This window comes from Rhamphochromis longiceps, linkage group LG12 (genome assembly GCF_057381845.1).
Source record: "Rhamphochromis longiceps isolate RC_006_pf linkage group LG12, R_longiceps_female_GT1.1, whole genome shotgun sequence".
Lineage (NCBI taxonomy): Eukaryota > Metazoa > Chordata > Actinopteri > Cichliformes > Cichlidae > Rhamphochromis > Rhamphochromis longiceps.
The window spans coordinates 37,985,796-38,013,453 of NC_140568.1; the positions used below are offsets into that span (position 1 = coordinate 37,985,796).

General features: G+C 38.7%; 2 protein-coding genes across 2 annotated transcripts in view; one reads left to right on the top strand and one right to left on the bottom strand.

Annotated features, from left to right (window-relative positions):
- Window positions 1-27,658, bottom strand: part of kcnt1b (potassium sodium-activated channel subfamily T member 1b) — a 72,069-nt gene that overhangs the window by 33,362 nt on the left and 11,049 nt on the right. The gene's annotated exons all lie outside the window — the stretch shown is intronic.
- Window positions 9,088-11,837, top strand: LOC146657874 (sterile alpha motif domain-containing protein 3-like). The gene is made up of 7 exons (XM_085425208.1): window positions 9,088-9,340; window positions 9,510-9,668; window positions 9,827-9,914; window positions 10,737-10,943; window positions 11,209-11,380; window positions 11,510-11,589; window positions 11,694-11,837. The coding sequence occupies exons 1-7, from the start codon at window positions 9,147-9,149 to the stop codon at window positions 11,835-11,837; spliced, it is 1,044 nt and encodes a 347-aa protein (XP_085281334.1). The 5' UTR covers window positions 9,088-9,146.

A 27,658-nucleotide genomic window follows, 5' to 3' on the forward strand; every position in this document is an offset into this window, starting at 1 on the left:
TTACAGCACTTCTCATCACACTTATTTCTGTCCACATAATACACAAGGATAAACATTTGCTGTCCTTACCTTTTATCGTGCTTATAAAACACTTCTGACCAAGGGTACAAAAAGGTCTTCTTACACATAAGGTGGCTGCCAGGAGCTGTGAACCCACAGCAATACCTTTCAAGTACATACTCTCTTTCCTTTGGCATCTCGAGTCTGCAAACAACCACCACCAATGACTGTAGGGTAAGATGATTAGTAGTCTGTATATCCAAGGAGTCACACAGTGTTCACAACAGACAATAACTTTAAGAAGATGCAGTCCCTTTGTTCGCACACAGGATAGATGCATCATATGACCTTGAGTCCTCAACTAACAACTCTTTACGGTATATAGAGCTTCAACACTAATATATATACATATATGTATAGTATTGAGGTGGCACACAAACAAACACAAATACAAATGCTGTTTACAGTGACCGCTGCCTGTGACAGGATTGCAATTTTATGAGCTCCTCATGTGAGACACTGAACAACTACAACTGCTTTGTAGACCATGTAAATAAACATCAAACAGCTTGTTGACCTCGGGATAATCAGACGAGCAGAACAGATCTGTTCAAAGCCCCATTCTAGATTAAAAAAAAAAAAAAAAAAAAAAAGAACGAACAAAAAACAAATTCTGTCTAACAGCCGCCAGATGCTCTGCGCCATATGGAATATGTGTGAGGGTTTTGCAGAATCAAGCACAGGCAAACACCACAACAAGACAATGGGGGTCGTAATAGTCACTCAAGAAGGAGCCTACAACAGATATCAGTCCTAAGATGGTACTCAGATGCTTCATGCTCTGCATCTATTGCAGAGCCCAATCAATAGCAACCTTGCCTTGTATGTTTTAGTTTGCAGTCTGCCAGTTGCAACTAGTTGCAAAGAACCAAATCTGTAACACATCAGTTTGATTATCCCTGACCAACCAGGCAGCCTTAGTGAAGCGACCAATGAATTCAAGGTTTCTGATGATAACCAGGCCACAGAATCACTATGCAGACCATTAATGATGCATCTTACCTGTAAACAGTGTTAAAAAAAAAACCTCTTTCACATCACAGCCTTAATACAGTTTTAGATTTTCTGATGGCGGATTTGCTCTGCTGCCCCTCTGACAAAGCAAAGAGTTGAAAATAGAAAATGTCCTATTCACCTCCCACTAAAGTGTTCCTGATATAAACGCTGCAAGGCTTCTAAAAATACTCCTCGAATAAAAAGCAGTGGCTTCATTGTTATTCTCTACTTCTATCACTCTAAAGCACTCAAAACTTCCCAATTGTTGCAGGTACTTTTCCAAAGCCTTATTATAGTGCAAAGATAGAATATGGACTTCAGCTCAGACGCGACTGTGTTAACTGTGAAGGCAGCTTATCAAATGGACACTGAATCCACAATCCTCAAGAAGGATGTGTAAGTGTTTGTGTCATAATCATCTGGAGGGGAAGCCTTCCTCACTAACTTTAATAGGACCTGTGTGTTCAGTGGATAGACAAGGGAAACATGAAAGGGCAGGGATGGTGATTTCTGGTTGTCTATAGGATATGTACAACTTGTAAGCTGCTGCACATGAGCGTGGGTGGTGTGGACCGCTGACGGACCCAGATTACACTGAATGGTTTTGTTCCTAATACTTATGAATGTATGAGCAAACGTTAGTGCAATGAAGCCTTAAATAGGCATCTGAAAGCTGCTTATTCAAAGCAACTGTCATATGTCTTTCACGGTTTATTAAGGAGTTCTGACACAAATGTGCAGCTTTAAGATTGCTGCCTGCTGTGCTGACTGTGCTGGTTTTGTAAAACCAAATTTATCCTCCTCTTGACTGAATATTTCAAGAGCATTGTAGCAATGTTGTTTGTCGAATAGTTTCATAAAACGAAAGCGACATCACATAAAAGAGATGTTCCTTTGTCCGCAGAAAACGAAAAGGTACAAAATGTTGAGGTTTTTAACAGGGTACTGCTCAAGTGCTCTAAGTGCAGAAATAATTTAGATCTAGCCTCCATGTGTGAGTTTTGATAATCCTTTTCTATGAAAGAATCAGAATGTGCATGAACTCCAGATTTACAGAGGTCCTGAGTTTAAGGCTTAGCACTGTAAAAAGTGCAGAGACCTCAGTGCCTGGATAAGACTTAAAAGCACAAGGTTGTCAGATTGGATAATGGCACTGGGGTGATGTTAAAGACCACAGAAGGGTCTAATTCATAAAATGGTAAAAAAAAATAAGTTATTCATGAGTTGGATTTAAAAAAAAAAAGAAATAATGTCAAAATACCCTAATAATGTCTTTTTGTAGAGGAAATACTAACTTCATGAATTTCCCTCCTTTGCAAGAATTGTATGAAAATGTTTCACAGGCAAATAAAAATGCAGTTAAATATTGTTTTAATGTTTCATTAAATTGTAATCATTGAAAGAAATGGTTAAGTAACCACTGCACTGCGTCAACTTCAATTTAATTTTATTTATATGGTGCCAAATCACAACAACAGTTGCCTCAAGGTGTTTTATATTGTAAAGTAAGGACCCTACAATAATACAAAGGAAACAGAGAAAACCATAATCATCATATGACCACCTATGATCAAGCGCTTTGGTGACAGTGGGAAGGAGAAACTCCCTTTTAACAGGAAGAAATCTCCAGCAGAACCAAGGTCAGATTAATAATAACGAATATGAAATGCAGAATGTATAAACAACATAGTGAAAAAGGTAATTAAAGAAAAAACACTAAATGCATCATGATAATCTCATAGCAACCTAGACCTATTGCAGCATAACTAAGGGAGGATTCAGGGTCACCTGATCCAACCCCAACTATATGCTTTATCAGAAAGGAACGTTTTAAGCCTAATCTTAAAACTAGAGATAGTGTCTGTCTCCTGAATCCAAACTAGAAGCTGGTTCCACAGAAGATGGGCCTGAAAACTGAAGGCTCTGCATCCCATTCTACTTTTAAATACTCTAGGAATGAGAAGTCTGTCCCATAAAGGGGTGATATGGTACTAAAACATCATTAACACAAGATGAGGCCTGATTATTTAAGACCTTGTATGTAAGGAGCAGGATTTTAAATTTAATTCTGGATTCAACAGGGAGCTAATGAAGAGAAGCATTACAGGAGAAATATGCTATCTCTTTCTAATCCCTGTCAGTACTCTTGCTGCAGCATTTTGGATCAATCGAAAACTTTTCAGGTACAGGTAGAACATCCTGATAATAACGAATTACAGTAGTCCAGCCTAGAAGTAATACTAGTTTCTAGTTTCACTCTCAGACACAATGTTTCTAATTTTGGAGATATTGCGCAAATGGAAGAAAGCAGTCCTACATATTGATGATGCGCACTGAAGGACATATCCTAGTTAAAAATGACTTCAAGATTCCTCATGGTGTTGCCAGGGTAATGCAACTGCTGCACCACAGAAACAAGGTCAATCACCCCACAGTGAATACAGTTTAAAAGGCATATCCTTTAACACCGTGTTAAAATGCACTGCCTTTAATTAAGCACTTTTTAGTTAACACATGCGTATAGCTCAACACACCCACAATGTTCAACCCAACCTCCAACTGCATAGCCAACAAAGTAGCATTACACAGCAGTACAAAGTATTCTATTAGCAACCACAGCTGAAAGGTCTGCTGCTGACAAGTTATACCAGTGTTTCTTGAACAAGCGTTTTCAATAAGAGCCAAAGGAAAATGAATAGTAATCAAATATGTTTTCTGTTAACTGTGGTTTCATTAAATTAAGTTAAACATATACATTTGTTACACAGACAGTCAGAAAAAACAAATAAATGAACAGATAACCGATAGAGTAAACACACACAGATTCACTGTCATTAGTGTATGTGACATTACCATTTCCAGTTTACTGACAGGATGGTTAATCAAGAATAAAACCGCAGCCTTAAAGGTCAAATGACCTGTCATTTCTGACAAAGGAGGGAGGATCTTGACATTTCAGCTTCTTTTGCGGTGTGTCGGTAAAAGGTTGGAGCATTAATGTTGCTGAAGGATTAATAATGTTACAGAACGTGTCACAAATTCAATGTTTGTTTGGCAGGTGTTTACATCTACAGGTTAACCATAGCTGCTATTGCACATTATTCATATGTTGGACAAGACAAGACAACTGCTCCCATAAACACTACAAACTTCCTCTATCTGTACAAGTTCAATAAATAAACCATAATCTGACTATAAATTTGTTGTTGTTTATTCAAACTTTTAGATCTGAATAATTGAAACACCAATATATATATGCTGGAAAATCTTTCCCCCCCCCATTTATTCATCCATTTTCTTAACATCCACTTATCCAATTCATGGATGGAATCTATTCCAGCCATCAGGAGCAACATCAGGGGCAAAACCAACATTCACGGTCACATTCACACCTACAGCCCCACACAGAAAGAACCCAGCACTTCATTGCAACATGACTAACAATTGCAGCATAGAGATGATGTGACTTGTACCAGTCAGTCACATCAATAATAACCACTGACAGGGGATGCAAATAACATTGATCATCTCATTAAAATGTATTGTTTTAATGTGAAACTGTAGAAAAGGTTTCGATGATGTTGTTGACTGGTATACATTTACACTTTGCACTTGTCATTTCGAGTCATAACTCATAGTCATAACAGCTAAAGGAAAACCACCTACAGAAGAGAAGGAATTCTACAGATTCCATATTCAGGTTTTACCACGTTATTGATGATCCATCACCTACAGCCACAACCCAAAATCTGAGTTATCACTGAAATGTCTCAATTTCCCAAAAGGTATTGCAGTAAAAAAAAAAAAAAAAAGAAAAAAAAAAAGACCATCTAACTCAGTCGGTCTAAAAGATGATAAACATTTCAATGATTTTCAACTCACCAACATGCACATTATATGGTAAGTAAGGCATGAATCATTTCCATGTTAGTGTTTTCAGCCCCCATTTCAACAATATTTAGCTCTTTGTTTTTCTAGGAATTCTGTCATATTTGCTCACACAGTTGCATGTTTCAAGCCCACAAATGGACATTGACAACACTGAAGTGGTGAAGCCTGGCGTGCACATTCAGTTGAAAAACAAATACACCAGCATTTACTTTATTGAAAGCTACCTTTCCAACATTTACAGTGGTATGATCAAATGTGGCCAGTTTCCATAAATGGACCAAACATCTTTTCCACAACAACTGTTGAAAAGGTAGCCAAAGAATGACCTTTCTGCATCATCTACCAACTTTGCAACTTATCACAGTAATGGCATTATGTTTACACATGGTGTAGGCAAAATCCAGTGAAAAGTGCTTTATGCATATGCTTTGGTGCTCGCAGTCCAGTTATCACTGCAGACACAATCCATGCCATGCAAGCATGATGCTGCCAGAGACTTACTGGGCATTGGTTGAGTCCATACACAGTCAGAAATAGGGGTACAGAAGGGGTACATTACTGTGCCCCAAGGTACAAAAATGACATTAATACAGTCTAAGGACAAATATTGGACCTCGGGGTAACTATCTGTACCTTTTTTAGCGTCTGAAAGGTACATACATGTTCCTTAATTGTGAAAAGTACTTATTTGTACCCATTCTTTCAAAAGATAAAGTACAGGTTGATTAAGCTCTTTTTGATTAGAGGTTTTTTTTTAAATTCTTTTTGACAGTAATTTATTTGCAACTGTATTGATTTAAGCATATATTTTAGTGTTTTTATTTTATTTTTTATTATTTTCATTGCTGTTGTTGTTTTTGTATTCCCTGAACCCCCCTTATTTTTAAGCTGCTTTAAGAGCAATGAATTTATTTGAAAGAAAAAAAGTAAAAATGCATTTAAACATTTTTTTAAGAGAGTGTTTTTTTTTTTTAAGTATAACTATTTGGATGAATTACAAAAAAGCACCCTTATTGAACTCGGAGTGCGAGTTGAGCCCATCCTCACAACATCAAACAAAAGTAGAAGAAGAAACTCAACGAATAGCTGGTGGATTCTAGAATTTTCTGTAAATGCAGCAGGTGCCATTTTGTTTTATCAACGGACGGAGATGGATTACGAACTTGCAAGTCCTGGTGTGCTCTGTTCACTTTCAACTAGGGTTGCCAACCGTCCCTTAAAATACGGAATGGTCCCGTATTTAGAAACAAAAGCACACGTCCCGTATTGAGCTAATAAGGGACGCACTTTGTCCCGTAATACAGTGAGAATCAAAAGTAGTCTATAAATGTTAATGGAATTAACGCTTTGTTGGAAAGCATAATTCCCAGCCCCTCTCCTGCTTTGTGACCAATGAGCTGACAGCACACTTATGACAATTCGAGTATGACAATTCAGATTACCGCTCATCTCATTGGTCGATGAAAGGTCGCTTACGGAGAAAATACCGGAAGACAACAGATGACCACAACAAGAAGCATGGCCAACAGGGAAACAAACGCCGACACTGCGGTGCAAGTCTCGGACGACAGTACACCTAAAGCTGGGCAGACACTGTGCGATTTTCAGTCACGTTATTCAGCTCCTGCTCAAACTGCACGATTGACTCGCAGGGGTTAGAAGTTGGTAGGTCACGATGCAGGTCTCACACTATACCACCCGATGCTCTGATGCGACCTGAGTGCTCACACTGTGCCTCCATAACATGAAGGTTATAACAGAAAATCTGTCGCTCTCTCTCTCTGTCTTTCACTCACACAGACACACCACCACCATCAACTTTGCTAAATTGCTAATAAAAAACATGATCAGGCAGCTGTGATTAAGCAGCAGTGTAAATCCAACTATTTTCACGGTTGTTGTGGTCGTGATAATTTTGTGATGCCACATCGAAAAGGCTCGGATGAGCTTTCCAAAGTTCTACAAGTTGTGCCTCCATCGCTTGTGTCCAGATCACACGCTGCACTGCCGTGCTGCGCCGTCTTTTTCACCGACGTTTACGTGTTTGCGCGTGAGCAGTGTGAGCGGCTCACGAGCGATTGATGATCGGGAGCTGCTCGAGGTGTTAATCGCTTCTCGTTACCCCACGTATACTACACGACGCACGATGAAGGCCAAAATCGGGCCGATCACCAAATCGGTCGCACGACTCAAAAATCGGCTCAAAATGGGCCAAAAATCGCACAGTGTAAGCCCAGCATTAGAGCAGCAATGTTTGTTCGCTCAGAGAAAGAAAAATAGGCTGCAAAAGTACTGGGAGGAATGGGAAAAGGGAAACACCTGGCTGGGAAAATACACCATAACACCTTTAAAGCGCACTGCACTGTGTGCCGGCGCACTTTTTCCATAGGCATGCTTCTAGTGGTGGGCACATGAAGAACATGAGGGGCGTGAAAGCTCGGGGAACCCTTAACCAATTTCTTGTCCACCAGGCCACGGCAGAAGCAGATATGGTATGTAAACACTGGTTTGTTGTTTAAACCCTCTGGTTAAGGTTAATATGGGCATGTGCAGTGAATATCAGCGCTATGTGGCCAGAAGTGTGATAATATAATTTATTTTGTTTAATAAACAACTGCAAGGATAGATGATTACAACAAATTGATGACTAATACATAAAAGTAATACATAGATGAATAATGATGATGAGTTATGATGCGTAATCATGGGAACAAGCGGGTTTACAAACCTGATTAGCTTTAGAAAAGCTGAAATAATACCTCAACTGAAGCCAATTGTACTAAATGCACTAAATGTGCACAGTTACAAGAATGATTTTGTTCTATTGTTTTCTATTAATTTATATAATTTTAAGTTAAGCAGGACAGAGTTCTTTTAAAGAAAGATTTACTTATATCCTCAAAAGCTAAGCATGACAGGCTTCTGTTTAAGAAAGAGACCTGTTTTACTGTGTTAATGTTGTCATTTTGAGCTAAAAATAAACGGCTAAATGATCATTTGTTTCCCATATGGTCATATCACAAAGAATATGCATCTGCTTAAATCAAATTCAAGTCAAATGGTTAAAAAATAATTTCACACACAAAAAAAGAGCTACCACACTGGGAAGGGTGAAGACAACTGGGTTGCCCGGCCCTGGCCACGAGGTGTCCCTTATTTATTTTTCAGGGAGTTGGCAACCCTACTTTCAACCGAGGAACTCGTAACAAAAATACAAGAGTGGGGCTTAGATGTCACCGAAGCTGAAGCTCAGCATTTCAGAGGTAAGTTTTATTTAAAGAAAAATGTAGCGTAATTACTAATTATTGGTTTAGCCTAGCTTAACGTATATTAGCAATTTAGCTAGTTTCGGCACTCTCTTAGCTCAAATTATGTCTCTTTACAAACGTTTTTATAAACGTTTCATGTGTAAAGTTGAGGTCACAGTTCTGAAAAATGAAAAATGTGTACACATAGTATTTGTATAAGTTTGAACTTATATATGTGGTTCGGCCACAGTCTATGGGTTCGGTAACCCCTGCGCAGCGGAACGGCGCGAAATTTGATTCCCTGGTAGCTGAATGCAGTTTACGGTTAGTGTATTAATGGTTTAATAAAATCACGTTTTTACATCCATTCCAAGGCCATCAACACACACTGAATATAACGTTTAAAGGAAATATCTTGACGCTGCACTTGTTTAAAATATAACAAGGGTGTCGCAGCTGGGGTTTGATAGTCGCGTTTTAAGCAATGTGGGAACTTTTTCAGCATGTAATCTGAGCTTGTAATACGGTCCTGCGGGTGTTATCGCTATAAGTAATCGGTCTGAAAGAACAGACGGCAGAAACTGTCGGAAATCTGGAGAAAGGAGTCACCTTAGTAGTGAATATTAACAAATTACAGCATTCTAGTCTTTTTTTTTTCTTCCAAACTTGAAAGGGCACAAAAGCATGCTCAGACTCTGCTCTCCTGTGTCCAGTAGTCCCAAACAAACATCTAAATTTAAAAATGAAACCTTTGCATATCGAGAGGATTCACTCTAAAAATTTGGTTTATTAAATTTACTGATCTTTTTTAATGAATATTTCTTTGAACTGAAAGAAGTTGTACAAAAGGTTTTAATGTGTGTGATATACGGTTTTTACCCATGTAAAAATGTGGTGATAAATATCCTTACATGGAATTTAGAGTTTGTACTACCATTTATCTTGCAGACAATGAGGTTGATGGTGACACAGTTGACTGCGGTCTTACTGAGACTATGGTTGCATACCTTTTTCCAAGGATCCTTCAAAAAGCAGGTTAAATTCAACCAATTTGTGTCAAGGATGAAGGAATCTTCAGTGAGGCTGACTCTACAGACTGTCTCTCCAGAAGACTGGCAACCATCTACTTCGTCAACTTCAATAAGGTATTTTCTTATTTATAATGAAGTTAGTATGTCTGAAGCATACATGTTGGCCGTTATGCACTTTTAGGATTTAGTTAATATGATCATTGTTTCTACCATATGTATTGTTACTGTAGTGTTTTATACTTCAATTCATGCAATAAAAACAAACACTTAACTGTTTTCACAGCAATGAAAATACTTTGAGACTGCCAGCCTCTTTTGAAATTCCAAGATTTCCCAAAAATCTGCAACTAAAACTGGACAACAAAGAACCGTGCCATAAAAATCCAAGGGACAGACACACAATAATCAGAGTTCTATATGAAGCTGTGGCACAGTATACTATGTAAGTTAATCAGGGTAATGTTAGCTTGTTGCTTTAGAAAAAGCTGAATCTGTCATATTGAAAATAAACGCTACATTACTAAGAAACAATAACTGACACTTGATAAAGTTTGTTTGTCAGCAGTTGCTCTAACACTTATGTTTCTTCTGATATTACAGGTATCCCACAAATTCTGAATATGTGCAAGCTGTGAAGACGCTGGTAATGAAGTATCCTTTCCTCAAGGATCGTGAGGGAAATGGTTATGTAAGTTAAATTTAAAATTTGCATAAGGTTCCTTCAAGATTACAAAGTAAAAGTGAAGCTTTTTTCAATCTTGTTTTGTTAGTAAGACAATCTGTAGCCTCTCAGTAGGTTTGTATGAAGTATGTTTACTGATTCTTTGTTGGGTGTATTTTGTGTAGATTGTTTTTACAGTAACTTATGTTTCTGTTCAACAAGCACACATGGCATATGTCTTTGAGACGTAAATTCAAATCAGAGCGGGCACCACTAGTCGACAGTGAGGCAGTGAGACGTTGTAAGGAGAAGTTTGGTTCTACGAGGAGAGGGCAGCCTAATAAATGTCAACGAACAAGTCAGAGAAATGTTTGTCAGGTTGGTGTGAGGGACATCTTGAGCTATAAAATGTTCTTGCATCTGTTATTGCATCTAAAACTAAGGATTAGGGATGCAACTGTACCCCTTTTTTCAAACCGAAACAATACCAATACTTGGATTAGAGCACTTGCTAATACAAAGTACCAGTGCTAATACTTCTACCTCACAAAAAATTATTAATTGGAAGGCGCTAAAAGAGGGTGAACTAGATTTTAAAAACAAACAAACAAAAAAAAAACATTTTAAATATGACTCCAAAACTAAAATTTCAAGTTAACAATTAAGATTTTATGTGAAATTATTTCAGAGTTTCCATATTTTAAATATTGGTTCATGGTATCGGTTAACTTTAACCGATACAAGTTCTTTGTGATGCACAGATTGTGTCAGCTCTAATTGTATATTTAGTCTTATGTTGGGTTTCTAATCTGTTTTGACTTTCTCTTCTCACTCTTGCTTTCTTTCAAGGGACCATGCGTCCAAGGAGAGGATTTATTATCCATAGACGCCCACTTAAAGGTCTTACAGTGCCAATATCAGAAGATGCAACCAGATACCATGGTGGTTCATAACCGTATGCAGCAAACGTTTGCTTGGCGGCAGAAAGAAATTGCAGATGGTATGCCTGTGGAGGATGTGTTGAAGAAGTACCCCTTCTTAGGGATGCCTACTGGTGTAAGTCAGAAAGCTGAATTGAACTTGGAAATAGCTGTCACATTTAACATGTTTATAGTAGTAAATTTTATTTGCCCTTGACCTTGCTTTCTTCATCTGTCCCTCTTTCCTTTTTTTTGTATGTTCATGTAACTTCTTACAGTATTGTTGTTAAATTCTATAAAAAAAATAATTATGCAGCACCATACATAATTAATATCAACTTTAGATTATTTCATTTTCATACACTGTTATTTTGTACTGAAAATGAATTTTTTACTTGTAGCTGTGCAACGAACTCGGGTGGATCCAACCAACAACGGGTAATGTAAGCCAGCAATTTCGTGAAGGGCTCTCATGTGTTGCAGCAAAGGTGATTGACCTTACACGAGGGAAAACCCCACTCTACCAGCTCTACCTTGATGCAAGAGAGGAGGCTCTCACTGATGACCTACCAGGTATTTGCTTTTTTTTTTTTAACTTCAAGGCTTCCATTTTATATAATTTTTATAGGTAACTGGAAATGCCAGATAAAATGCATGGGTAATCTTGTGTTGTTGTTTTTTTTGTTGTTGTTTTTTTGGCAGATCTTGACACAAGGGCTGCACTTTTATTCCTGCCATACGTCTTCAAGGAGAAACTGGATCTCTTTGTCATACTTGGAGAGGTGTGTGTATTAAAATATTTAGTCTATATAAAACGAAAACAAATGTATCTTTTGTTAAGAGACTAAGATATTGCTTTCCTCTACCTTCTCTTTTGACTTCAAAGGTTCATCCTAAAACCCCCTATCCAACTGTTCAGCTACTTCATGAAGACTGGAAACCAGTGTTCTCCAGAAGCGCTCCAAACATTGTGAAGTTGGATGGCAGTGAAGTGTGCAGAAGCTCGTGTATTTTTGAAGGAATCATCTGATTCTTTCTGCTTGTATTTTGTCTTCAACCTTGCTTATCCAAAACATCTGAAGAACACCCTGATTTTTCTCCAAAAGTACATTGTGAAAATAGATGAGGGTGAGGACCGGCCTCTGCCAATCACAGTCACCAGACAAATAAATCTTCTGTATTGACCACCATGCCATTGATAGTGAATGGACGGTGCTAAAACCTGGACAGGAAATTGATGTTGCAGCTTATGACACATACTCTGTTGATAACAGTTTGTATGTAACAGTTAAGCAATGTATTTAAGAAGGTAATAAATGTGACAAGTATTTTTGACTTTGTATCTTCAATTTTTCAAATCTTGAGAGGAAAAATATAGGAAATCTGTGTGTAGATACTGAACCTTTAGAAAGACATTTTTGTACTCCTTTTAAGGGTTCTTTTTTGTACTTTATACTAAGGGTACAACTTTGCCCTTTAAAGTACAGGTTTGACGTGTAAAAGGTACAAATTACAAGGGTACAAATCAGTACCCACAGTTTAGGGTACAGAACGGTACCTTAGAGGGTACCACCCCAGTGACAAGACATTGTACCCCTATAGGTACATTTCTGTACTTTAATTTCTGAGTGTGTACTGTACTCCTCCTGATACCTGGACGCAGCACACACGGACACAGATAGGTACAGGTTAGGAGAGAGTGGGGTCAAGAAAGCAGGAAAGGGAAGGAAAGGATGAAAAGCAAGAAAAGGATGCCACTGCAATGTAGTTTCATTACTTGCATCTTAGTTATAATGGAGCCAAATTTAAACTTCAGAGAGAATTTTAAATCAGTTGTGCAGCAAGAAAGGCCAAAGTGGAATGTGACAATATGTTAGTGAAATTCCTAAAGGAATTCTACCTAAGGCATATAAAATAAACAGGTTAACCAAATACTATATTTGAGTGGCTGTTTCTTACTGCAAGACTTTTCCACCAGGTTTCATTAAGTCACCATTAAACTTCACATGCAAGTAAATATAAACATTTACAGTGGATACTGGTTATATCTGAGGTTAACGTGACATAAAAAAGCATTAAGTTAACCATAAGAACAGATGGAACACTTAACGCAAACCACAGGGAGTCAGTGTACACATCCTCAGGGTCAGTCTCAAAGTTGCCATATTGAGATGACCGTTAAAAGAAGGGAAGTATGTAACACTGAGGGAGGTGACAAACAGAGACATACCCAGATAATTTCACTCACTAACAAATGAATAGATCTGAGGCGCAAAGGGTCACAGGTTAAATGTACAATTTGATTTGAAGCAGAAGAAGTAGTCTTACGTCGATTATTTTCTTACATTCTTCTTACTGAGGCTGAAAGTTGTAGTATTTTATATAATATAGTGTGCATTTTTGTCTGACAACAAATCAAAACGTATGAGTTTTTAAATGGGATTTTTCTTTTATACTGTAATACATAACGTCACAGATTCAAAAATGGAAACAACATGAACACAGTAATTACACAGGTACAAATTTCATGGAAAAAAAAAAAATCTTGTCTGGGGTCTTGTCTGAGTCAAAAGGCCATTCATGGGGCAGACTTTTATTACACAGATTTTTCTCATTTTAATACCAGTGATTCTTCTTTTGTACACGGCTTTCATTTGGTATATATTCAGAGTATCACTTTGGGATTAGGACATTACTTTCCTTTGTTTTAAAGTGAGAAAATATACCTTAGCTTTGTGTGAGAGAAAAATAAATGTGATATTCTGTCTTCGTACTTATGAACTTGAGGTAAAAGTAAATATAGAAGAAATCACAGCACAGCCCTTTCCTTTAACTCTTGTAAACGGTATGTATACATACTATATGTATACTATATTCAGTCAGGTAACACCACATGTTCAGCTGCCCCCACTCCACCCTTAAGTATTCACTATGACCTATGAAAATATCCCAATAACCCCCAAAAACTCAAAAAAAATTTGAATTTACTGTTAATCTAGTAAGTAAGCTGCTTCAGTGTCTGGAGTATATTTAAAAATATTCCATATCAATTTTGGGGAAAAGTGAATGGACAAAGGGTGGGTTGAATTGTCTTTGAAATCTCTACATGAACAAGGTCTTTATATCAGTCAAACCTATAAAAAAAAGAGGTGGTGGAGGAATATGTGTTGAAAATAAAGACTGCAGAGCTGAGAGGTTTGCGTTGAGAAGATTGTCAAAACTCTAAATGGACTAATGGACTGTCCATTCCACTCAGGAAATAGAGAGGTCACAAGGGAGGACTTTGCCATTTCAGTAATTAATCAAGCACGTTTTACCATCTCAACAATGGCTCTCACTTCCAACATGCCAGTGAAAATGGGTTTCATTCTAATTTCCAAAGATCAGTGTCCATGTACACTCATTTATCTGCAACTTTCTTCTAATGGCTCAATATCCTGAAACTAGGGCTGCACGATTAATTGTTAGAAAATTGCGATCTCAATTCATACTTATGTGCGATCTCATTTCCAAATGACAATGATTTTAAAAAAAAGAAAAAAAGACGACGATTGTACCGCATTTTGATCCGGGACGTAATCTGCATGAAAACAAGCGCTCACTCTTCCTGCTCAACAAATGACAAGGGCGGAGCCTTATACCACGTGATACAGAAGCTGGCTGCTAAAATTGGCAGGGGAAAAAACCCCGTCAACCACCCAAACATCAATAACGGGAACCTTATACAGCGCTTCCCTATACCCGTCGAACTCCCGCAGGCACAAAGAAATTACGGAGGCTATTACTTATCACCTGAACAAAGATATGGCTCCCATCAACACTGTGCAAAACGAGGGATTTAGGAAAATGATCAACACCCTAGACAAACGCTACACAGTGCCGTCCCGCAACTATTTTTCTATTGTTGCACTACCTGCTCTATACACGCAGCGTCGAGCAACGGTGGAGACAGAATTTCAAGCAGTACAACATTTTGCGGCAACGACATAATGTGAGACATTTGTTGTTTTTATGTTTATTTATTGTTTTTATGTTCAGTCTCACCTGAAGTTGATGTGCAGTTAATAAGTGCAATAAATATTTATACTGGAAAAGAAAATCGTGAGAGAATCGTGATCTCAATTCTAAGCAAAAAAATCGTGATTCTCATTTTACGCAAAATCGTGCAGCCCTACCTGAAACCAAGCAATTCTTTCTTCAAGTAATCTAGAATGATGTTAAAAACATTTCTACAACCTTAAATGATTAATAACATCACATTTTCCACTTCTGAAAGACAGATTCAATTCAGTAAATTCACTTTGAGAATTTAGCACACACAGAACTTTAAGATAAAAAAAAAAAAGTGGACTGCTGGACATTTTTGGGAAATTTCTGAACCATACGAAACACACTGAACCAGGTTTGCAATGCAACACTTTACTAATTTTCTAACAGTTTTATTAGTATATTATCATTGCTTATTACTACATTTCAGCAGTTTGAGATGTTAATTCAGAGTTAAACCAATGAGCAAATGATTAGTCGGCTTATATAAGAGATAATGTACATAAAAACAGGACCATCACTGCTCTGCTGTGATCCCGCTAGTGATTTGGTGGATATTTCACAGCACTTTACTGGTCAATAAAGATGCTATCTGGCTACTAAGAGCTTAAACAATTTAGAGGCTAAAATGAATGGAGACTAGCTTACAACAGATACACTGCATGCAGAGTCTAATCTGTCCCGTTTTCAATTATAATTCAGACGTTATTAGATTATGTCATTAACGTCATGCCTTAGTATACTTAAGATCAAATAATTACAGTAAAGAACAACTTGATTCTCACCTCTTTGGAGCAGATCTGGAGCGAAGGTGTGAGCGGAGGTACTGAGTTATGTGCAACATGACCAGCACTTTCAACGTATGTTTTCCAGTAACATTCAGCTGTGAGAGCTACAGAGATAATGTGGGAGGGCTTCATGCACTTATACTTTATGACTGCAGAAATTACAAAGGCAAATGGGAAGTGTAGTTTTCAGTCTGGTAGCTTGCCATACTGTTCTCCACACATCCCAGAAGCAACTCAAGAGACTCACACTGCAGCATCTCCATTTCATACAGTAATCCTAGACTGAAGTTTAGATGGTAAAGATACTAAATGGTCAAAATGCCCTTAGTCGCACCTTCCCCAAGTCAACTCCCATTACCTTTACCTAATGTTATTCCCCTGCTCCCTCATCACATTTTCTGTCTGTATTCACAGAAAAAGCTAACAGCAAAAGTATCATTCTGGTATATAATATATACTATTCTTCCACTTTAAATCTTGAAAACTGGAGTAACAAAATGAATGAAGGGAGGTTATATGCTTTGCAACAGTGTCAAATATTACTTAGCATAAGTTACTACTTAGAGCAGGTACAGTAAAGAATTATTACCTATAATATCTCTGCTGATGCAATAATAAACATCACAAAGACAAACCTTATCACATATTACATATATACTGTGGAATTTGTCCCTTTTATATCTTTGGGATTATTGGGTCTAATCGAACAGCAGTTTTGTGGCCGTATTGAGTTTTCTACTTAATCCTACTATAAAAGCTACTTTCGGCTACTCCCCTGCCAGACGGGGTCAGCACAGCAGCTAGCTCTGCATTTTTGATTTAGCCTGGTTGTCCTCCCTGACAAAACATCAATGGTGATTTGTTTGTTTGACTGTAACTGAACCAACGACCTTCTACTTGCCCAGCATTTTTGCACAAATTTAATAATTTAAAGTCAACTTTGATGCTTTAATACTGAAGAGGTAATATTAAGTGTACAAGGATACAAGTACACAAGTAGTTTGCTAACTTGGCTAAAAAAGCAGAAGCACTCTGGACTGACAGACGTGAGCTTCGTGAAAGGCTCTGCGTTGCTGAAATGTCAAATGGGATAAAGCCTACGCTGCACATCAGTCACTCTGCCTTTTATCAAGTTCTTACGCAGCTGACCTAAAAAATTCAAATCATCCTTTGCAATATCCTGGTCCATTCTTAGTGAGAATATACAGTGCATAATAGTGCCTCAGCAAGGCAGACCAAATGCTCGATTTGCAAACACATTTTTCACTGCGAGGACAAAGTGGTGGAGAAGATGGACGAAGCCAAAATAAATCTGCATGTGTTTATCAGTTCTGACCACATCCCGCGTTTAAAAGATGATCCTTCTCTCTCTGTTATTGAAAATCCTCCAAGACTTAATTAGTCTCTCACTGCCTGCAATATTAAGATGTCAATAACGGCCAGAGAATCGATATAAACAAACATAGAGGTGTTGTAAATTATGCCAAAATAGATGAATTCCCTATAGACCGTGCTATACGATGGACCAGATTATTGATTCTTTTACTCTCTCCGCATCCTTTCATTCCTGAGCCAGCTGGACAGAAATCGCCCGCTGGACAGAAATCCCCGCTGACCACATTTCACAACCCAGAAAGCTCTCAGATTACAGACATCACCCTGCAAGTGACTTGGATAAATTAATACACTTTTTTTTTATCTCTGCAAAAATCTGGTCATGTAATGATTGGATGAAAATGAAGGCCAACTTTTATTAATTTATGTCCTCAATTAAGATATAAGCCCTTATCAACAAAACTCGCTACCTTGTAAACAAAGGAGATGGACCGCGCTCAGGGCAACTGGCCAATTAATGCATTAGGTTTTACAGCCAACCCGTTTGTAGATAGTGTACTAGACAACCCTTTAAACAGTCTTGGATGGCAATAAAGCAATAGTCAATATTGTTCAGTGTCTCTAAACCTATTCTTACAGTGTTCAGCTGCCAACAGACTTACTGGCTTTTGTTGGGTTTTAATTGCTCTTACGGATCTGAACTGTCACTTTGACTATATCCACCTACAGGACACCAGTAACTTCAAAAGCTTCATCTCCTCCCTCAGTGTCAAAATCACACATTATAATTTTGGCTAATTATTCACTGTCTTTGCCAGTATCATCATCATCACAAGTACTGATGTGTCATCTGTGAATAATGTTTTCATTAGTGTATATTTCTCCTATTTTTTTTGGTAGCACTGATGACTGAGCTCACCTATTTGCATATATAGGACTTTAAACCTCTGTCTTCATTGTCTTGATCACAGCTGTAATTGCAATTTTTAGTAGACATGTTTTGTTATCTGCTCTACTGTCATGTTCACCACACTGAACATCCGTTTGAACATAACGGTTAGGATTTGACAGCTAATAAAGCTTGACAAAAAACACTGAAAAAAGGAAGACTGAAGACAAAAATCCAATATGAATCACTGGGTTTGTCCCTGTGATGTTGTGAGAGCTTTACTTTGCAAGGTAAAGTTCTTGAGAAACCAGTATGGACTATATGAATAATTGGAACTGAACGGAATCAATAGATGGCTCCCATTTAGTGATAGCTCAAGCCTCAACTCTGATTTATGTCCACCTGAATTCTCAGGGCTTTAGACATCTCTGCCAACTCTGTAACAAACTCTGACATCCTTCCAGATCTGTCATCCAAAATCCAGTAGCTAAAGTTGAGGCGTTTGCCTCGGGGAGGCAGCTTTGCAGAGGTGTGTGTATTCTGCCCATGGTTTTAGCTGAGAAAGTGAAGGGTGGATTCTGTGGTAAAAACTGAATGTTTCTAATCTATCCTCGATATTTAATTAAAGGGGTTTGTTTTTGTTTTGTTTTTATTAAAGTTTCTAATAAACAATGTAGCCAATTATTTTAGGATTATGATTTTTTGATCCAAATGTGCTGCATTTGACATTCTTCCTGTAATCACGTTGTTTAGCTATTTCCCATGCCACTCTGTTGCTTTTGTAGCCTCAATATGGATATTAAAATCACAACCAACAGCAAATGTTCCATCATTCAGAACAGATTAAATCCCAGCAGATCTGATCAAACATGCAGATAAATATCAGTATTTCACATAAAAAGTGAGAAGAAAAATATGTGCTATAAATATTGAGAGACAGGGCACACTGCACCACCAGCATACTGGCTGTGCAGTAGTTTCTGAAGCACAGCCAAATAAGCACACTCTGTTTTCAGTCAACCCAACCTCATAACCTGCAGATAACAGTGCAAATATTAGCTTGAACAGCAGCATTTCTGCAGCTCTTGAGTTCTTTTGTCTCCGAAAGAAAAAAAAAATGCATCCCTCAGTTGTTACAGGAACCACATCTAATTTGTCTATCAAATTGTAGCAGAGTAAAAGCAGATTTTATGGACTGGTGCCCGCACATTGTGAAATAACATGTAGTATTTTTATATAGGGAGGGGGTATGTGAGGAGCTCTCCTGTGGTTTGCATTTTTATTTCATCTATCAATCTAATATATATGCATTAATAATATTAAAAAAACTTAGCTCATGCAACCTGCAAAAGACTACTTCTACCCCACGCAAACTCTCAGATTCATAAAATTGTAATGGGAATGCAGCATCCACTGAATTATGTAATCCCATACACTGCAGTCATTAAATGAATCCCATTGATGCCTGGAGCAAAATGACTCACGACAGAAATGTTTGCGATCATTCAGCCATCTGTCGTGAAAGTGACTCAAAGAGTCGTACTGGTTGCCTTAATGTTTAATCCCAATGGGAAAATATAGCCTGTAGGACCCGATGCGTAACTACCGTAGTTCCCACACTACGCTGTAAATTTGTGGGAAATGTCAGTTTACAGGCGGACAGCTTTAATGGTAATGAAATATTGATTACGACTACTGTTAATTACCAGCCAAGTTATTAGGAAGACTTGATGTGCCGGTCGCTTGCAACACCGTGAGGATGCTGCGTGTGTGCAAGCGAGCTGCATTTAGAAACATGCGCCTTTGGTGCGGATCTGCGGCAGCTACCTTTGGTCGACATCGCTCCCCAAAGAGCCGATGGTCCGGATAGGGGTGGAGGGATTGACCCAGGTGGGCTCTGGTGTTTTCTGCACATCGGTCTTGACGTCTGGGTCGATCTCCGAGGGAGAGGGCGTCAGCTTTGCGCCTGCCATGCTTCCCGAGTGTTACCTCCAGCAGATAACGGCCAATATGTTTTTTTCCTCCTGGTGTCAAAATGGGCTCAGTTAGCGACCGACACCGCCGGAAAACCGCATCCCGGTCTCACTGGTGGTGCACGAAGGAGGACGAAGACTGTCTCTCTCCCTGTCGCATCACGGGGTCCTCAGACACACTGAGGGAAGCATGAACTTGTCTCCTGTTAATCGAATCTACCTCCATCCCTGATGGAGATAAGAGGTCCCCGTGCGCGTCTGTGAGATCCTCACGTCGTCACGGTGTAGCGTCAAGAGCTCGACCAACCGGGCTTCCCAGCATGTTACATAACCAAGATGCTCAAATTTAATGACCGCCGATTACTTTTGATCAGGCCAACGTGCCCTTCATTCTTCTTCAGTCCTGTCCCGCAGTAAATCGTCCAGTCAGCTAAAACGAGCTGAAGATTTAGATGCGCCTACACCTTATTGAAACCGTTTTAATGATTAAAAACAGTGCTGAAAATAAATCAAGCTGTCCTCATCTCAACTTCACTGGAAGCTTTAGAAGTGCTATCCTTTCAGTAGCTGCAGGCAGGAGTGACGAAAAACCACATACAAATGAGCAGGTGGATAGGCAAACACTTCAGGCATGATCGTGCTGGTTTGCATGGGAACACGGGACACCTGGAGTTGACATGATATTAGTGTGAGAGTGTGCAGGTGATGAAAAAGAAACCACCAGAGTTTAAAGTTGTAAATGACAAAAAAAATAGGAATTGATTTTACAAAGTCATTTTTTAAAGAAAAATATTAATTAAAAAGTGTTTTTAAGAAGCCTGAACTGTTAGAATAAAACTCAACATGTAAACATGAATTTAACCCCGAATTATATGTCCTTTGGGTTTTTTTCAAGTCTTGTAACGGAAGGAGGGCTCTCTCAGTTAGTCAGAGATAAAGGACCCATAATGTACATATTAAGTCATTCAAAGGGAAACCAACGTTGCAGCCACTGATCATTTTGTATGTAAACTGCTTAACACATACTGAACCAGGGATTAAAGATGTGAAGGTATTCTGCAATAGTTTACCTCTTTTGATTTATCTGCTCAATTACTTTATCCTGAATTTCCATACCACACCATACCAATTTTACTTGTAAAACACTTCTTAAACAACCACAGCTGATACAAAGCGATGTATACAAAAACTAACTTCATTGGTAGTCACCTCAAAAGTGGCCTTTAGACTAAAACAGGACAGGTAAAAACAGGTAAGTAGCCTTGCAAATATATTTAAACTCTGTACAGTATGGATGTTGTCATCAAAAACCCAAGTCTGATTGCCAGATTTTTCACATTTTATTTATAATTCAAATTTATGTCATCTAATAAAAACTGTCTTGCTCACTGAAAAGATTCTTTAGGCATTAATCTAGAATAGTTACTCAAAATCAGTTACATTCCTCATCTTCTGTTCATGATTACAAGCTCACAGAGCTATTGTTGGTTATGTGTTTACAGTGTGGTTTATTCCTAATTTAGCCAAAGCAGCCATACATGCTGAACTCCCATTGGTAATGCATTTACAAAACACATTACACACTCCATTTGTGATGCAGATGCTGATCTCAGTTCAACCTGCAGGAAACATTTTAAATTATCTGCTTAAAGTACCCTGGGGATTAGAGAGGCTGGCTTGTGGATGACTGAACGGTTACGTCTTCAGTTTTAGTGGGATCTACACAACTACCTTAACAATCCCATCTGTAACTATAGCATACAGTCAGTTTGGATTTAAGTACAAATGAAACCAACCTTTTACAACAGCCCTTTTTCCGAAGGTAGGATTGATCGCTGGATTAGTTTATGTTCTTTTTCATATTGCACTGTTCTAAAAACATGCTGATTAAACTCTATTTTGAAGGCTGCAGTTTACGGTAGTCTTATACTTTATTGCATTTTACCAAGCTTTAGTGGGAAACAGGGTCAATAAAATTCGAGGAACACTTGTTGATATTACCCAGTACCTTTTAACAGGCTCATGTTCTCTAAAAATCAATGTGTGCATACTCGTAAAATCATAGACAATAATGCTGTCTCCGTGTACTAAAGTCATTTATCTCTGTATAAATATTTGTCAAGCAGCGCGGTGCTGCATTTCAAACTGTAAACTGATAAATGAATCATGTTGTATCATGTGACACATACTCTCGCCAAGACTGTGTTTGTGATCCAAAGTGCTGGAAAGGTAATAGCTGACCATAAGGAAACAGTCCGAAGCATAAAATGACAGTTAATGGAAAGAGAAAAGCAACAATGTATGTGGCATAAAACCAGACAGTGGATTGTAAATGAGTTCACGAGTAGCAGGAAGAAATGTACAGATTTGAGCACAGAGACACTTAGTGGTGAAATAGAGGATTGCAGACAGTGTAGCAGAGAGAGAGAGAGAGAGAGAGAGAGAGAGAGAGAGAGAGAGAGAGAGAGAGAGAGAGAGAGAGAGAGAGAGAGAGAGAGAGAGAGAGAGAGAGAGAGAGAGAGAGAGAGAGAGAGAGAGAGAGCTTTCATGTATTTTACAGTATATCTAACCACACAGATGGCAGTATAGTCCTGGGTTTTATCTCATGTGAGGCTGCAGTAACGAACATCTTTGAACGAGCTGTTCAACCCTTGCAGTTACTTCAGGTGAAGCCCAGACCCAACTCAGGGTTAAAAACGAGATTTAATGAAGCACAAAAGAAGTCGAACGAGTGCCATTGTTCACACTGGATATTTGCATTAATTACATTAGTGGGTAGCACAATGCAGGGATATAACAAACATGTTAAGAGAGGAGTGAAGCCTGCTGGTTGGCTATAGCTGGCACAGCCTTCCACTTAGAAATGCTTGGCAGAAGAACTAAACACAATTATGCAAGATGAGTAACTTCCAGCTGCGAAGATGAAAGGAAAAAGACATTTCTTTTAAAAAAGAAACAGGGTTTTGGGGGCAGAGCTGATGTATGCAACATCATGCTGTGCCATAGCGCTACTGCTGTCACTGTTGAGCTGTATAGCTGGATGCACAACTGCAGCTAATTTATTTGTTTAGAAATGGACACTGATATAGTGGGATTTTTTTTTTTAAAAGCAGTCACCTGACAGCAACATTTATTTGCACTTAATGTTTTGAAAGTGGTAAAAGCTTGTTAGACTGAACCAAAGCTGCTGGTGGGCCTAATAAGTCTCCCTTTAAATCTCCGTGATCACTGGGGTCGCCTCAGCATCGTGCTTCGTGCTGCAGATGAGAGTTGAGAGCTGTGATAATGCTTCCTCTGTCAAAACATATTAACGCAGTGAGCTAGCACTGCTGTGGGTGAGCTGTCTCCCTGTGCTCAGTATAGCCAAAGAGGAGGAAGAAGTCTAGCCAATTCCACTGGCAGGCTTACACACAAGAGTGTACACATGCATCTGAGCACTGCAAACGGGGATCCTACTGCTTGCTAACTGCAAACTTGCCAGAGGCTGTTTGGTGCGGAAAAGGTTCAACAACCATTTATCAGTCATAACCTTATGTTCTCTTCCAAAAATGAAGATGACTGTGGAACTTTACTTGAGTAGAATGAGTATGCCAGAGCGCTTGATTCATCCATAATAATAATAATTAGAAGAAACACGCCATCAACTCTTCAAAATGTCAGTTGAGCTGTTAAGTTATTTATGAACAGAGAAAACTCGCTAAAGTAATAAGAAACACTACTTCAGTTTGTGCAACATGTATTTACACCACAACCATCTCGGTAAACTCCTGAATATTTTCCCCCCGATATAAATACGTTTGAAACCTTTTCTGGCACTTTCGTTAAGCCACATTAATGGCAAACAAATCGACAGTTCCATGAATAAAACAGCTGCTCCCAGCATGACGCTGTACCAAAAATGAGTGGCACGGTTCTCTTCATTTGCCTTACATGAAAGCATCCACTATATACTCCAGTTAGTTTACCTAGATACTCGTTTACTAAATGAACAGCTGAATCATGTAATAATTCAAAAACATACCTGCAATTTTCATTTCACTTACAATAAAATTACTGTTCAGTCTATATAGTACTGATCACTCAGTGTAAACAACCTGAAGGAACATACAAGCATAAAGAACTTTAATGATGCATTTAAATTAACACACAGTTTAGTTAATAGTTTGCACAGTTTGAAAAAGAAAATCTGTTAAAACAAGAAAGTGCACCACTTTATCTTATTTAGCCTTTAAGACCATCACACATCAATTGCAGATTTCAGAAGCTTATACCACAGAACTTCTATGTCAACAGTTTACTAACACAGCACATGTCTGCTCATGAGCAAGCAATGCTGCTACATTAACACTCATGTACAAGACAGGAAAGTGAATCCAGGACAGACTGAATATAAAGGAACAGAGAAAATTGCTATAATGCTATGATGTGAGGTGCTGTAGACAGGAGATGAAAAAGTCATCAGGTGATTGGCAGGCAGATGAATTACTTGAAAGGGCTGCCACTGGGCTCTTTCCTAAAATACTGCTGCACATTCATGATCAGTGAACCATAGCAGCTTTATTGATTATAAAACATTTACCTGATTGCCTTTAGGCAGGAGAACCAGATAATCACAGCAGCACACATGAAATCACCCTACAACACAGCTATACAACAGCAACTTAAGATAGATTTATAAGTGATAATTAGTGTTAAAGCTTATTATACTCAAGGGAAAAAGCAGTTGTTGTAACATTTAAGAAAAACATGGGAACGCTTTCAAATTCAAAGCCAGTTTTAGTATTTAGGTTTTGCAGTTTTGCTAGACCCTTTGAACTAGTGGGTAGAAATGTGGTTGGCCATTGCTAAATAATCCACTATGTGGAGCTGTACTTGCATCCTCAATACCGGAGCTCCCTGGTCTATGTTTACAAGCTCAACCAAGTACTTCCATCATTGCTTTTGCTTATTAAAGTCTGACAAGCCAAGTCCACTGATGCTAATTAAGTTGGCAAGACAAAGCACGAGAGCTAAATGGCAAATGCACCAGAGATTTCAAGGCTCAAAGATGCAGTGGCCCAGAAGAGAAACAAATTCTGAGGGGGTAAATGAAATCTTAATTCTTCTCAAGCACCACCTTCAATAATTCTCCCTTTGCAGTCTTTCTCTAATTGCACGTCCCACTTGAGCTATCCCTCTGAGACTATGCACTCAGACACTGTGATGTTCCAAATGATTTCATATAAAGACTAATAAAACCTTTTATGAGAGCTGCATGCTCATTCCTTTCTGCTTAAGCAGGTCGTGTCATTTTCACTAATACCTCCACTGCGCTGATGGGAAATAAATCTGGCTAGAAATCGTCGAAACAGAGCTCCCTACAAATTGGGCTTTTTAGCAATGCAACGCTTCGACAGACTCATTTCCACCATTTCCGCTCACTGGCTGAACAAATCCTTAGAGAAACTTGTCTCAAAATAGACAGAAATTGGACAACATGCTTGGGTCCTGCACTTCATTGTGACAATAACAACAACTCTTAAACTCACAGCATGTCAAGAAAAACACAGCCACTCCGCAGCTAATGAGAACAAGTCTGCCGTCCTTAAGTGTCGCCTACCCACTCTGCGCTGATTGCGATGACTAATGCCACCTATGGTCTTAATTTCAAGCTCTGTTTGCTAAGCGGAAATGCACATGTCACCAGTAACAACACACACACACACATTTTGAAGCACATCAGACTTTTAAGTGAGATGACGTCTGGAAGTCATCAGGTCGAAATTGGCGATGCAAAATGTCTCATGGTATTCAAGTTGCCGTTTCTCCTTTATCATTACATACTAATAATTTGGACAGCATGGAAACTAGGGACACAAACAGGCGATAGCTTAATTACAATGCTTGCCACAGCAAATGAAACGACAGCTGTCATTTGTTGCTATCAACAAAAATTTGGAAAATGCTGCTATATGTAACTGCTTATTAGCTACATATAATCATATAATCAAATGAAAAACTAGTGGAGGAAATGAGACTTCATATACAGTGTTTTGACATACATACAGCAGTTTGAGTCAGGTCACTGTAGTCATAAACACTTTGTGGTGGCAGAAACCAGTGAGTACCCCTGGAAATCTTCAAGAAGGAAACTGTTATAGAACACTATTACTGAAATGCTGAGATTTAAGACAGAAAACCAATAAACAGACCAGACTAAAGGAATTGTAAACACACTTGAGACAAAGTAGGTGATGTATACATGATTCAACTACAGAGTTACATGTCAGTAGAGTTAAGGAATATATTTAGTGAATAAATGAGTCACATGGTGATATTCTGTGACATTACATTTAATGTATACTAATTTATACTATTATACTATGAAGTAACTTATTTTTTATCACTGTGGTTACAACGTGATGACCGAATATCCAAGGATCCTAAAAAGTCCAGACTTTGTTCCCTCATTCTTCAATTATTCAAGCTACAGTCAGTGTATAGAGGCTCCTGCAGTGAATAATTAAATTCAAATTCAAATTCAAATTTTATTTGTCACGTACACAGTCATACACAGTACGATATGTAGTGAAATGCTTGGACAACTGCTCATGACCTAAAGAGAACAAAAAAGGAAAAGGCTATGAATAAGATAGGAAATAAATATGAAAAATTAAAAAGGGTAAATTTAACTAGGAAGGAATAAAATATAAATTAAGGTTAAAAATGAAATAACTGTACAACACAAATTAGAATGAAGGGTAAATTTAACTGGGAAGAATAAGATAAATATATAAATTAAAGTTGAAAATAAAATAACTGTACAACAAAATACACAATACACAATATAGAACTATATAAGAATGTATGAAGGAATCTAAATATAAATAAATATATACACAATAACAGCAGCTGTACAAGTATTAACCGGAAATGAAGAATATAGTGACCAGTGTTGTGCAAAAACAATGTCCAGAAAGTCCAGTGTGTGTGTAAGAACCATATGTGTGGGCGAGTACTGTGTGGTGGTGTGATTGAGAGACCGTATCGCCTGCGGGAAGAAGCTCCTCCTCAGTCTCTCTGTGTTGGTCTTCAGGGAGCGGAATCGCTTTCCTGACCTCAACAGAGAGAACAGTCTGTTGTTGGGATGGCTGAGGTCCTTCACGATCTTCCTGGCCTTGGTCCAGCACCGCCTGCTGTAGATTGAGTGCAGGTCAGGGAGCTCGGAGCGGATGGTGCGCTCAGCTGACCGCACAACCCTCTGTAGAGCTCGTCTGTCCTGCATGGTGCTGTTCCCGAACCAGGTTAAGATGTTTCCCGCCAGGATGCTCTCTATGGTGCACGAGTAAAAGTTCCTGAGCACCTTGGAGGGCAGTTGGAAGTCTCTCAAGCGTCTGAGGTGGTAGAGACGCTGTCGGGCCTTTTTCACCACGGTGTTGATGTGACAGGACCATGACAGGTCCTGCGTGATGTGAACTCCGAGGTATTTGAAGCTGTCCACTCTCTCCACTGGGCACTCGTTGATGACGGGGGTCTGGTAGTTCCTCTCCTGCTTAGTGCTGAAGTCCACTATCAGCTCCTTTGTCTTACTGACGTTTAGAAGGAGGTTGTTCCTCTGGCACCAGTTCTCCAGATTCCTAATCTCCTTCAGGTAGGCCGTCTCGTTGTTATCAGAGATCAGGCCCACCACGACGGTGTCGTCAGCAAACTTGATGATGGTGGTGGAGCTGGTAGTGGCCACACAGTCATATGTGTACAAAGAGTACAGCAGGGGGCTCAGAACACACCCCTGGGGGGCTCCAGTGCTGAGAGTGGTGGAGGCTGAGACATGTCCGCCCAT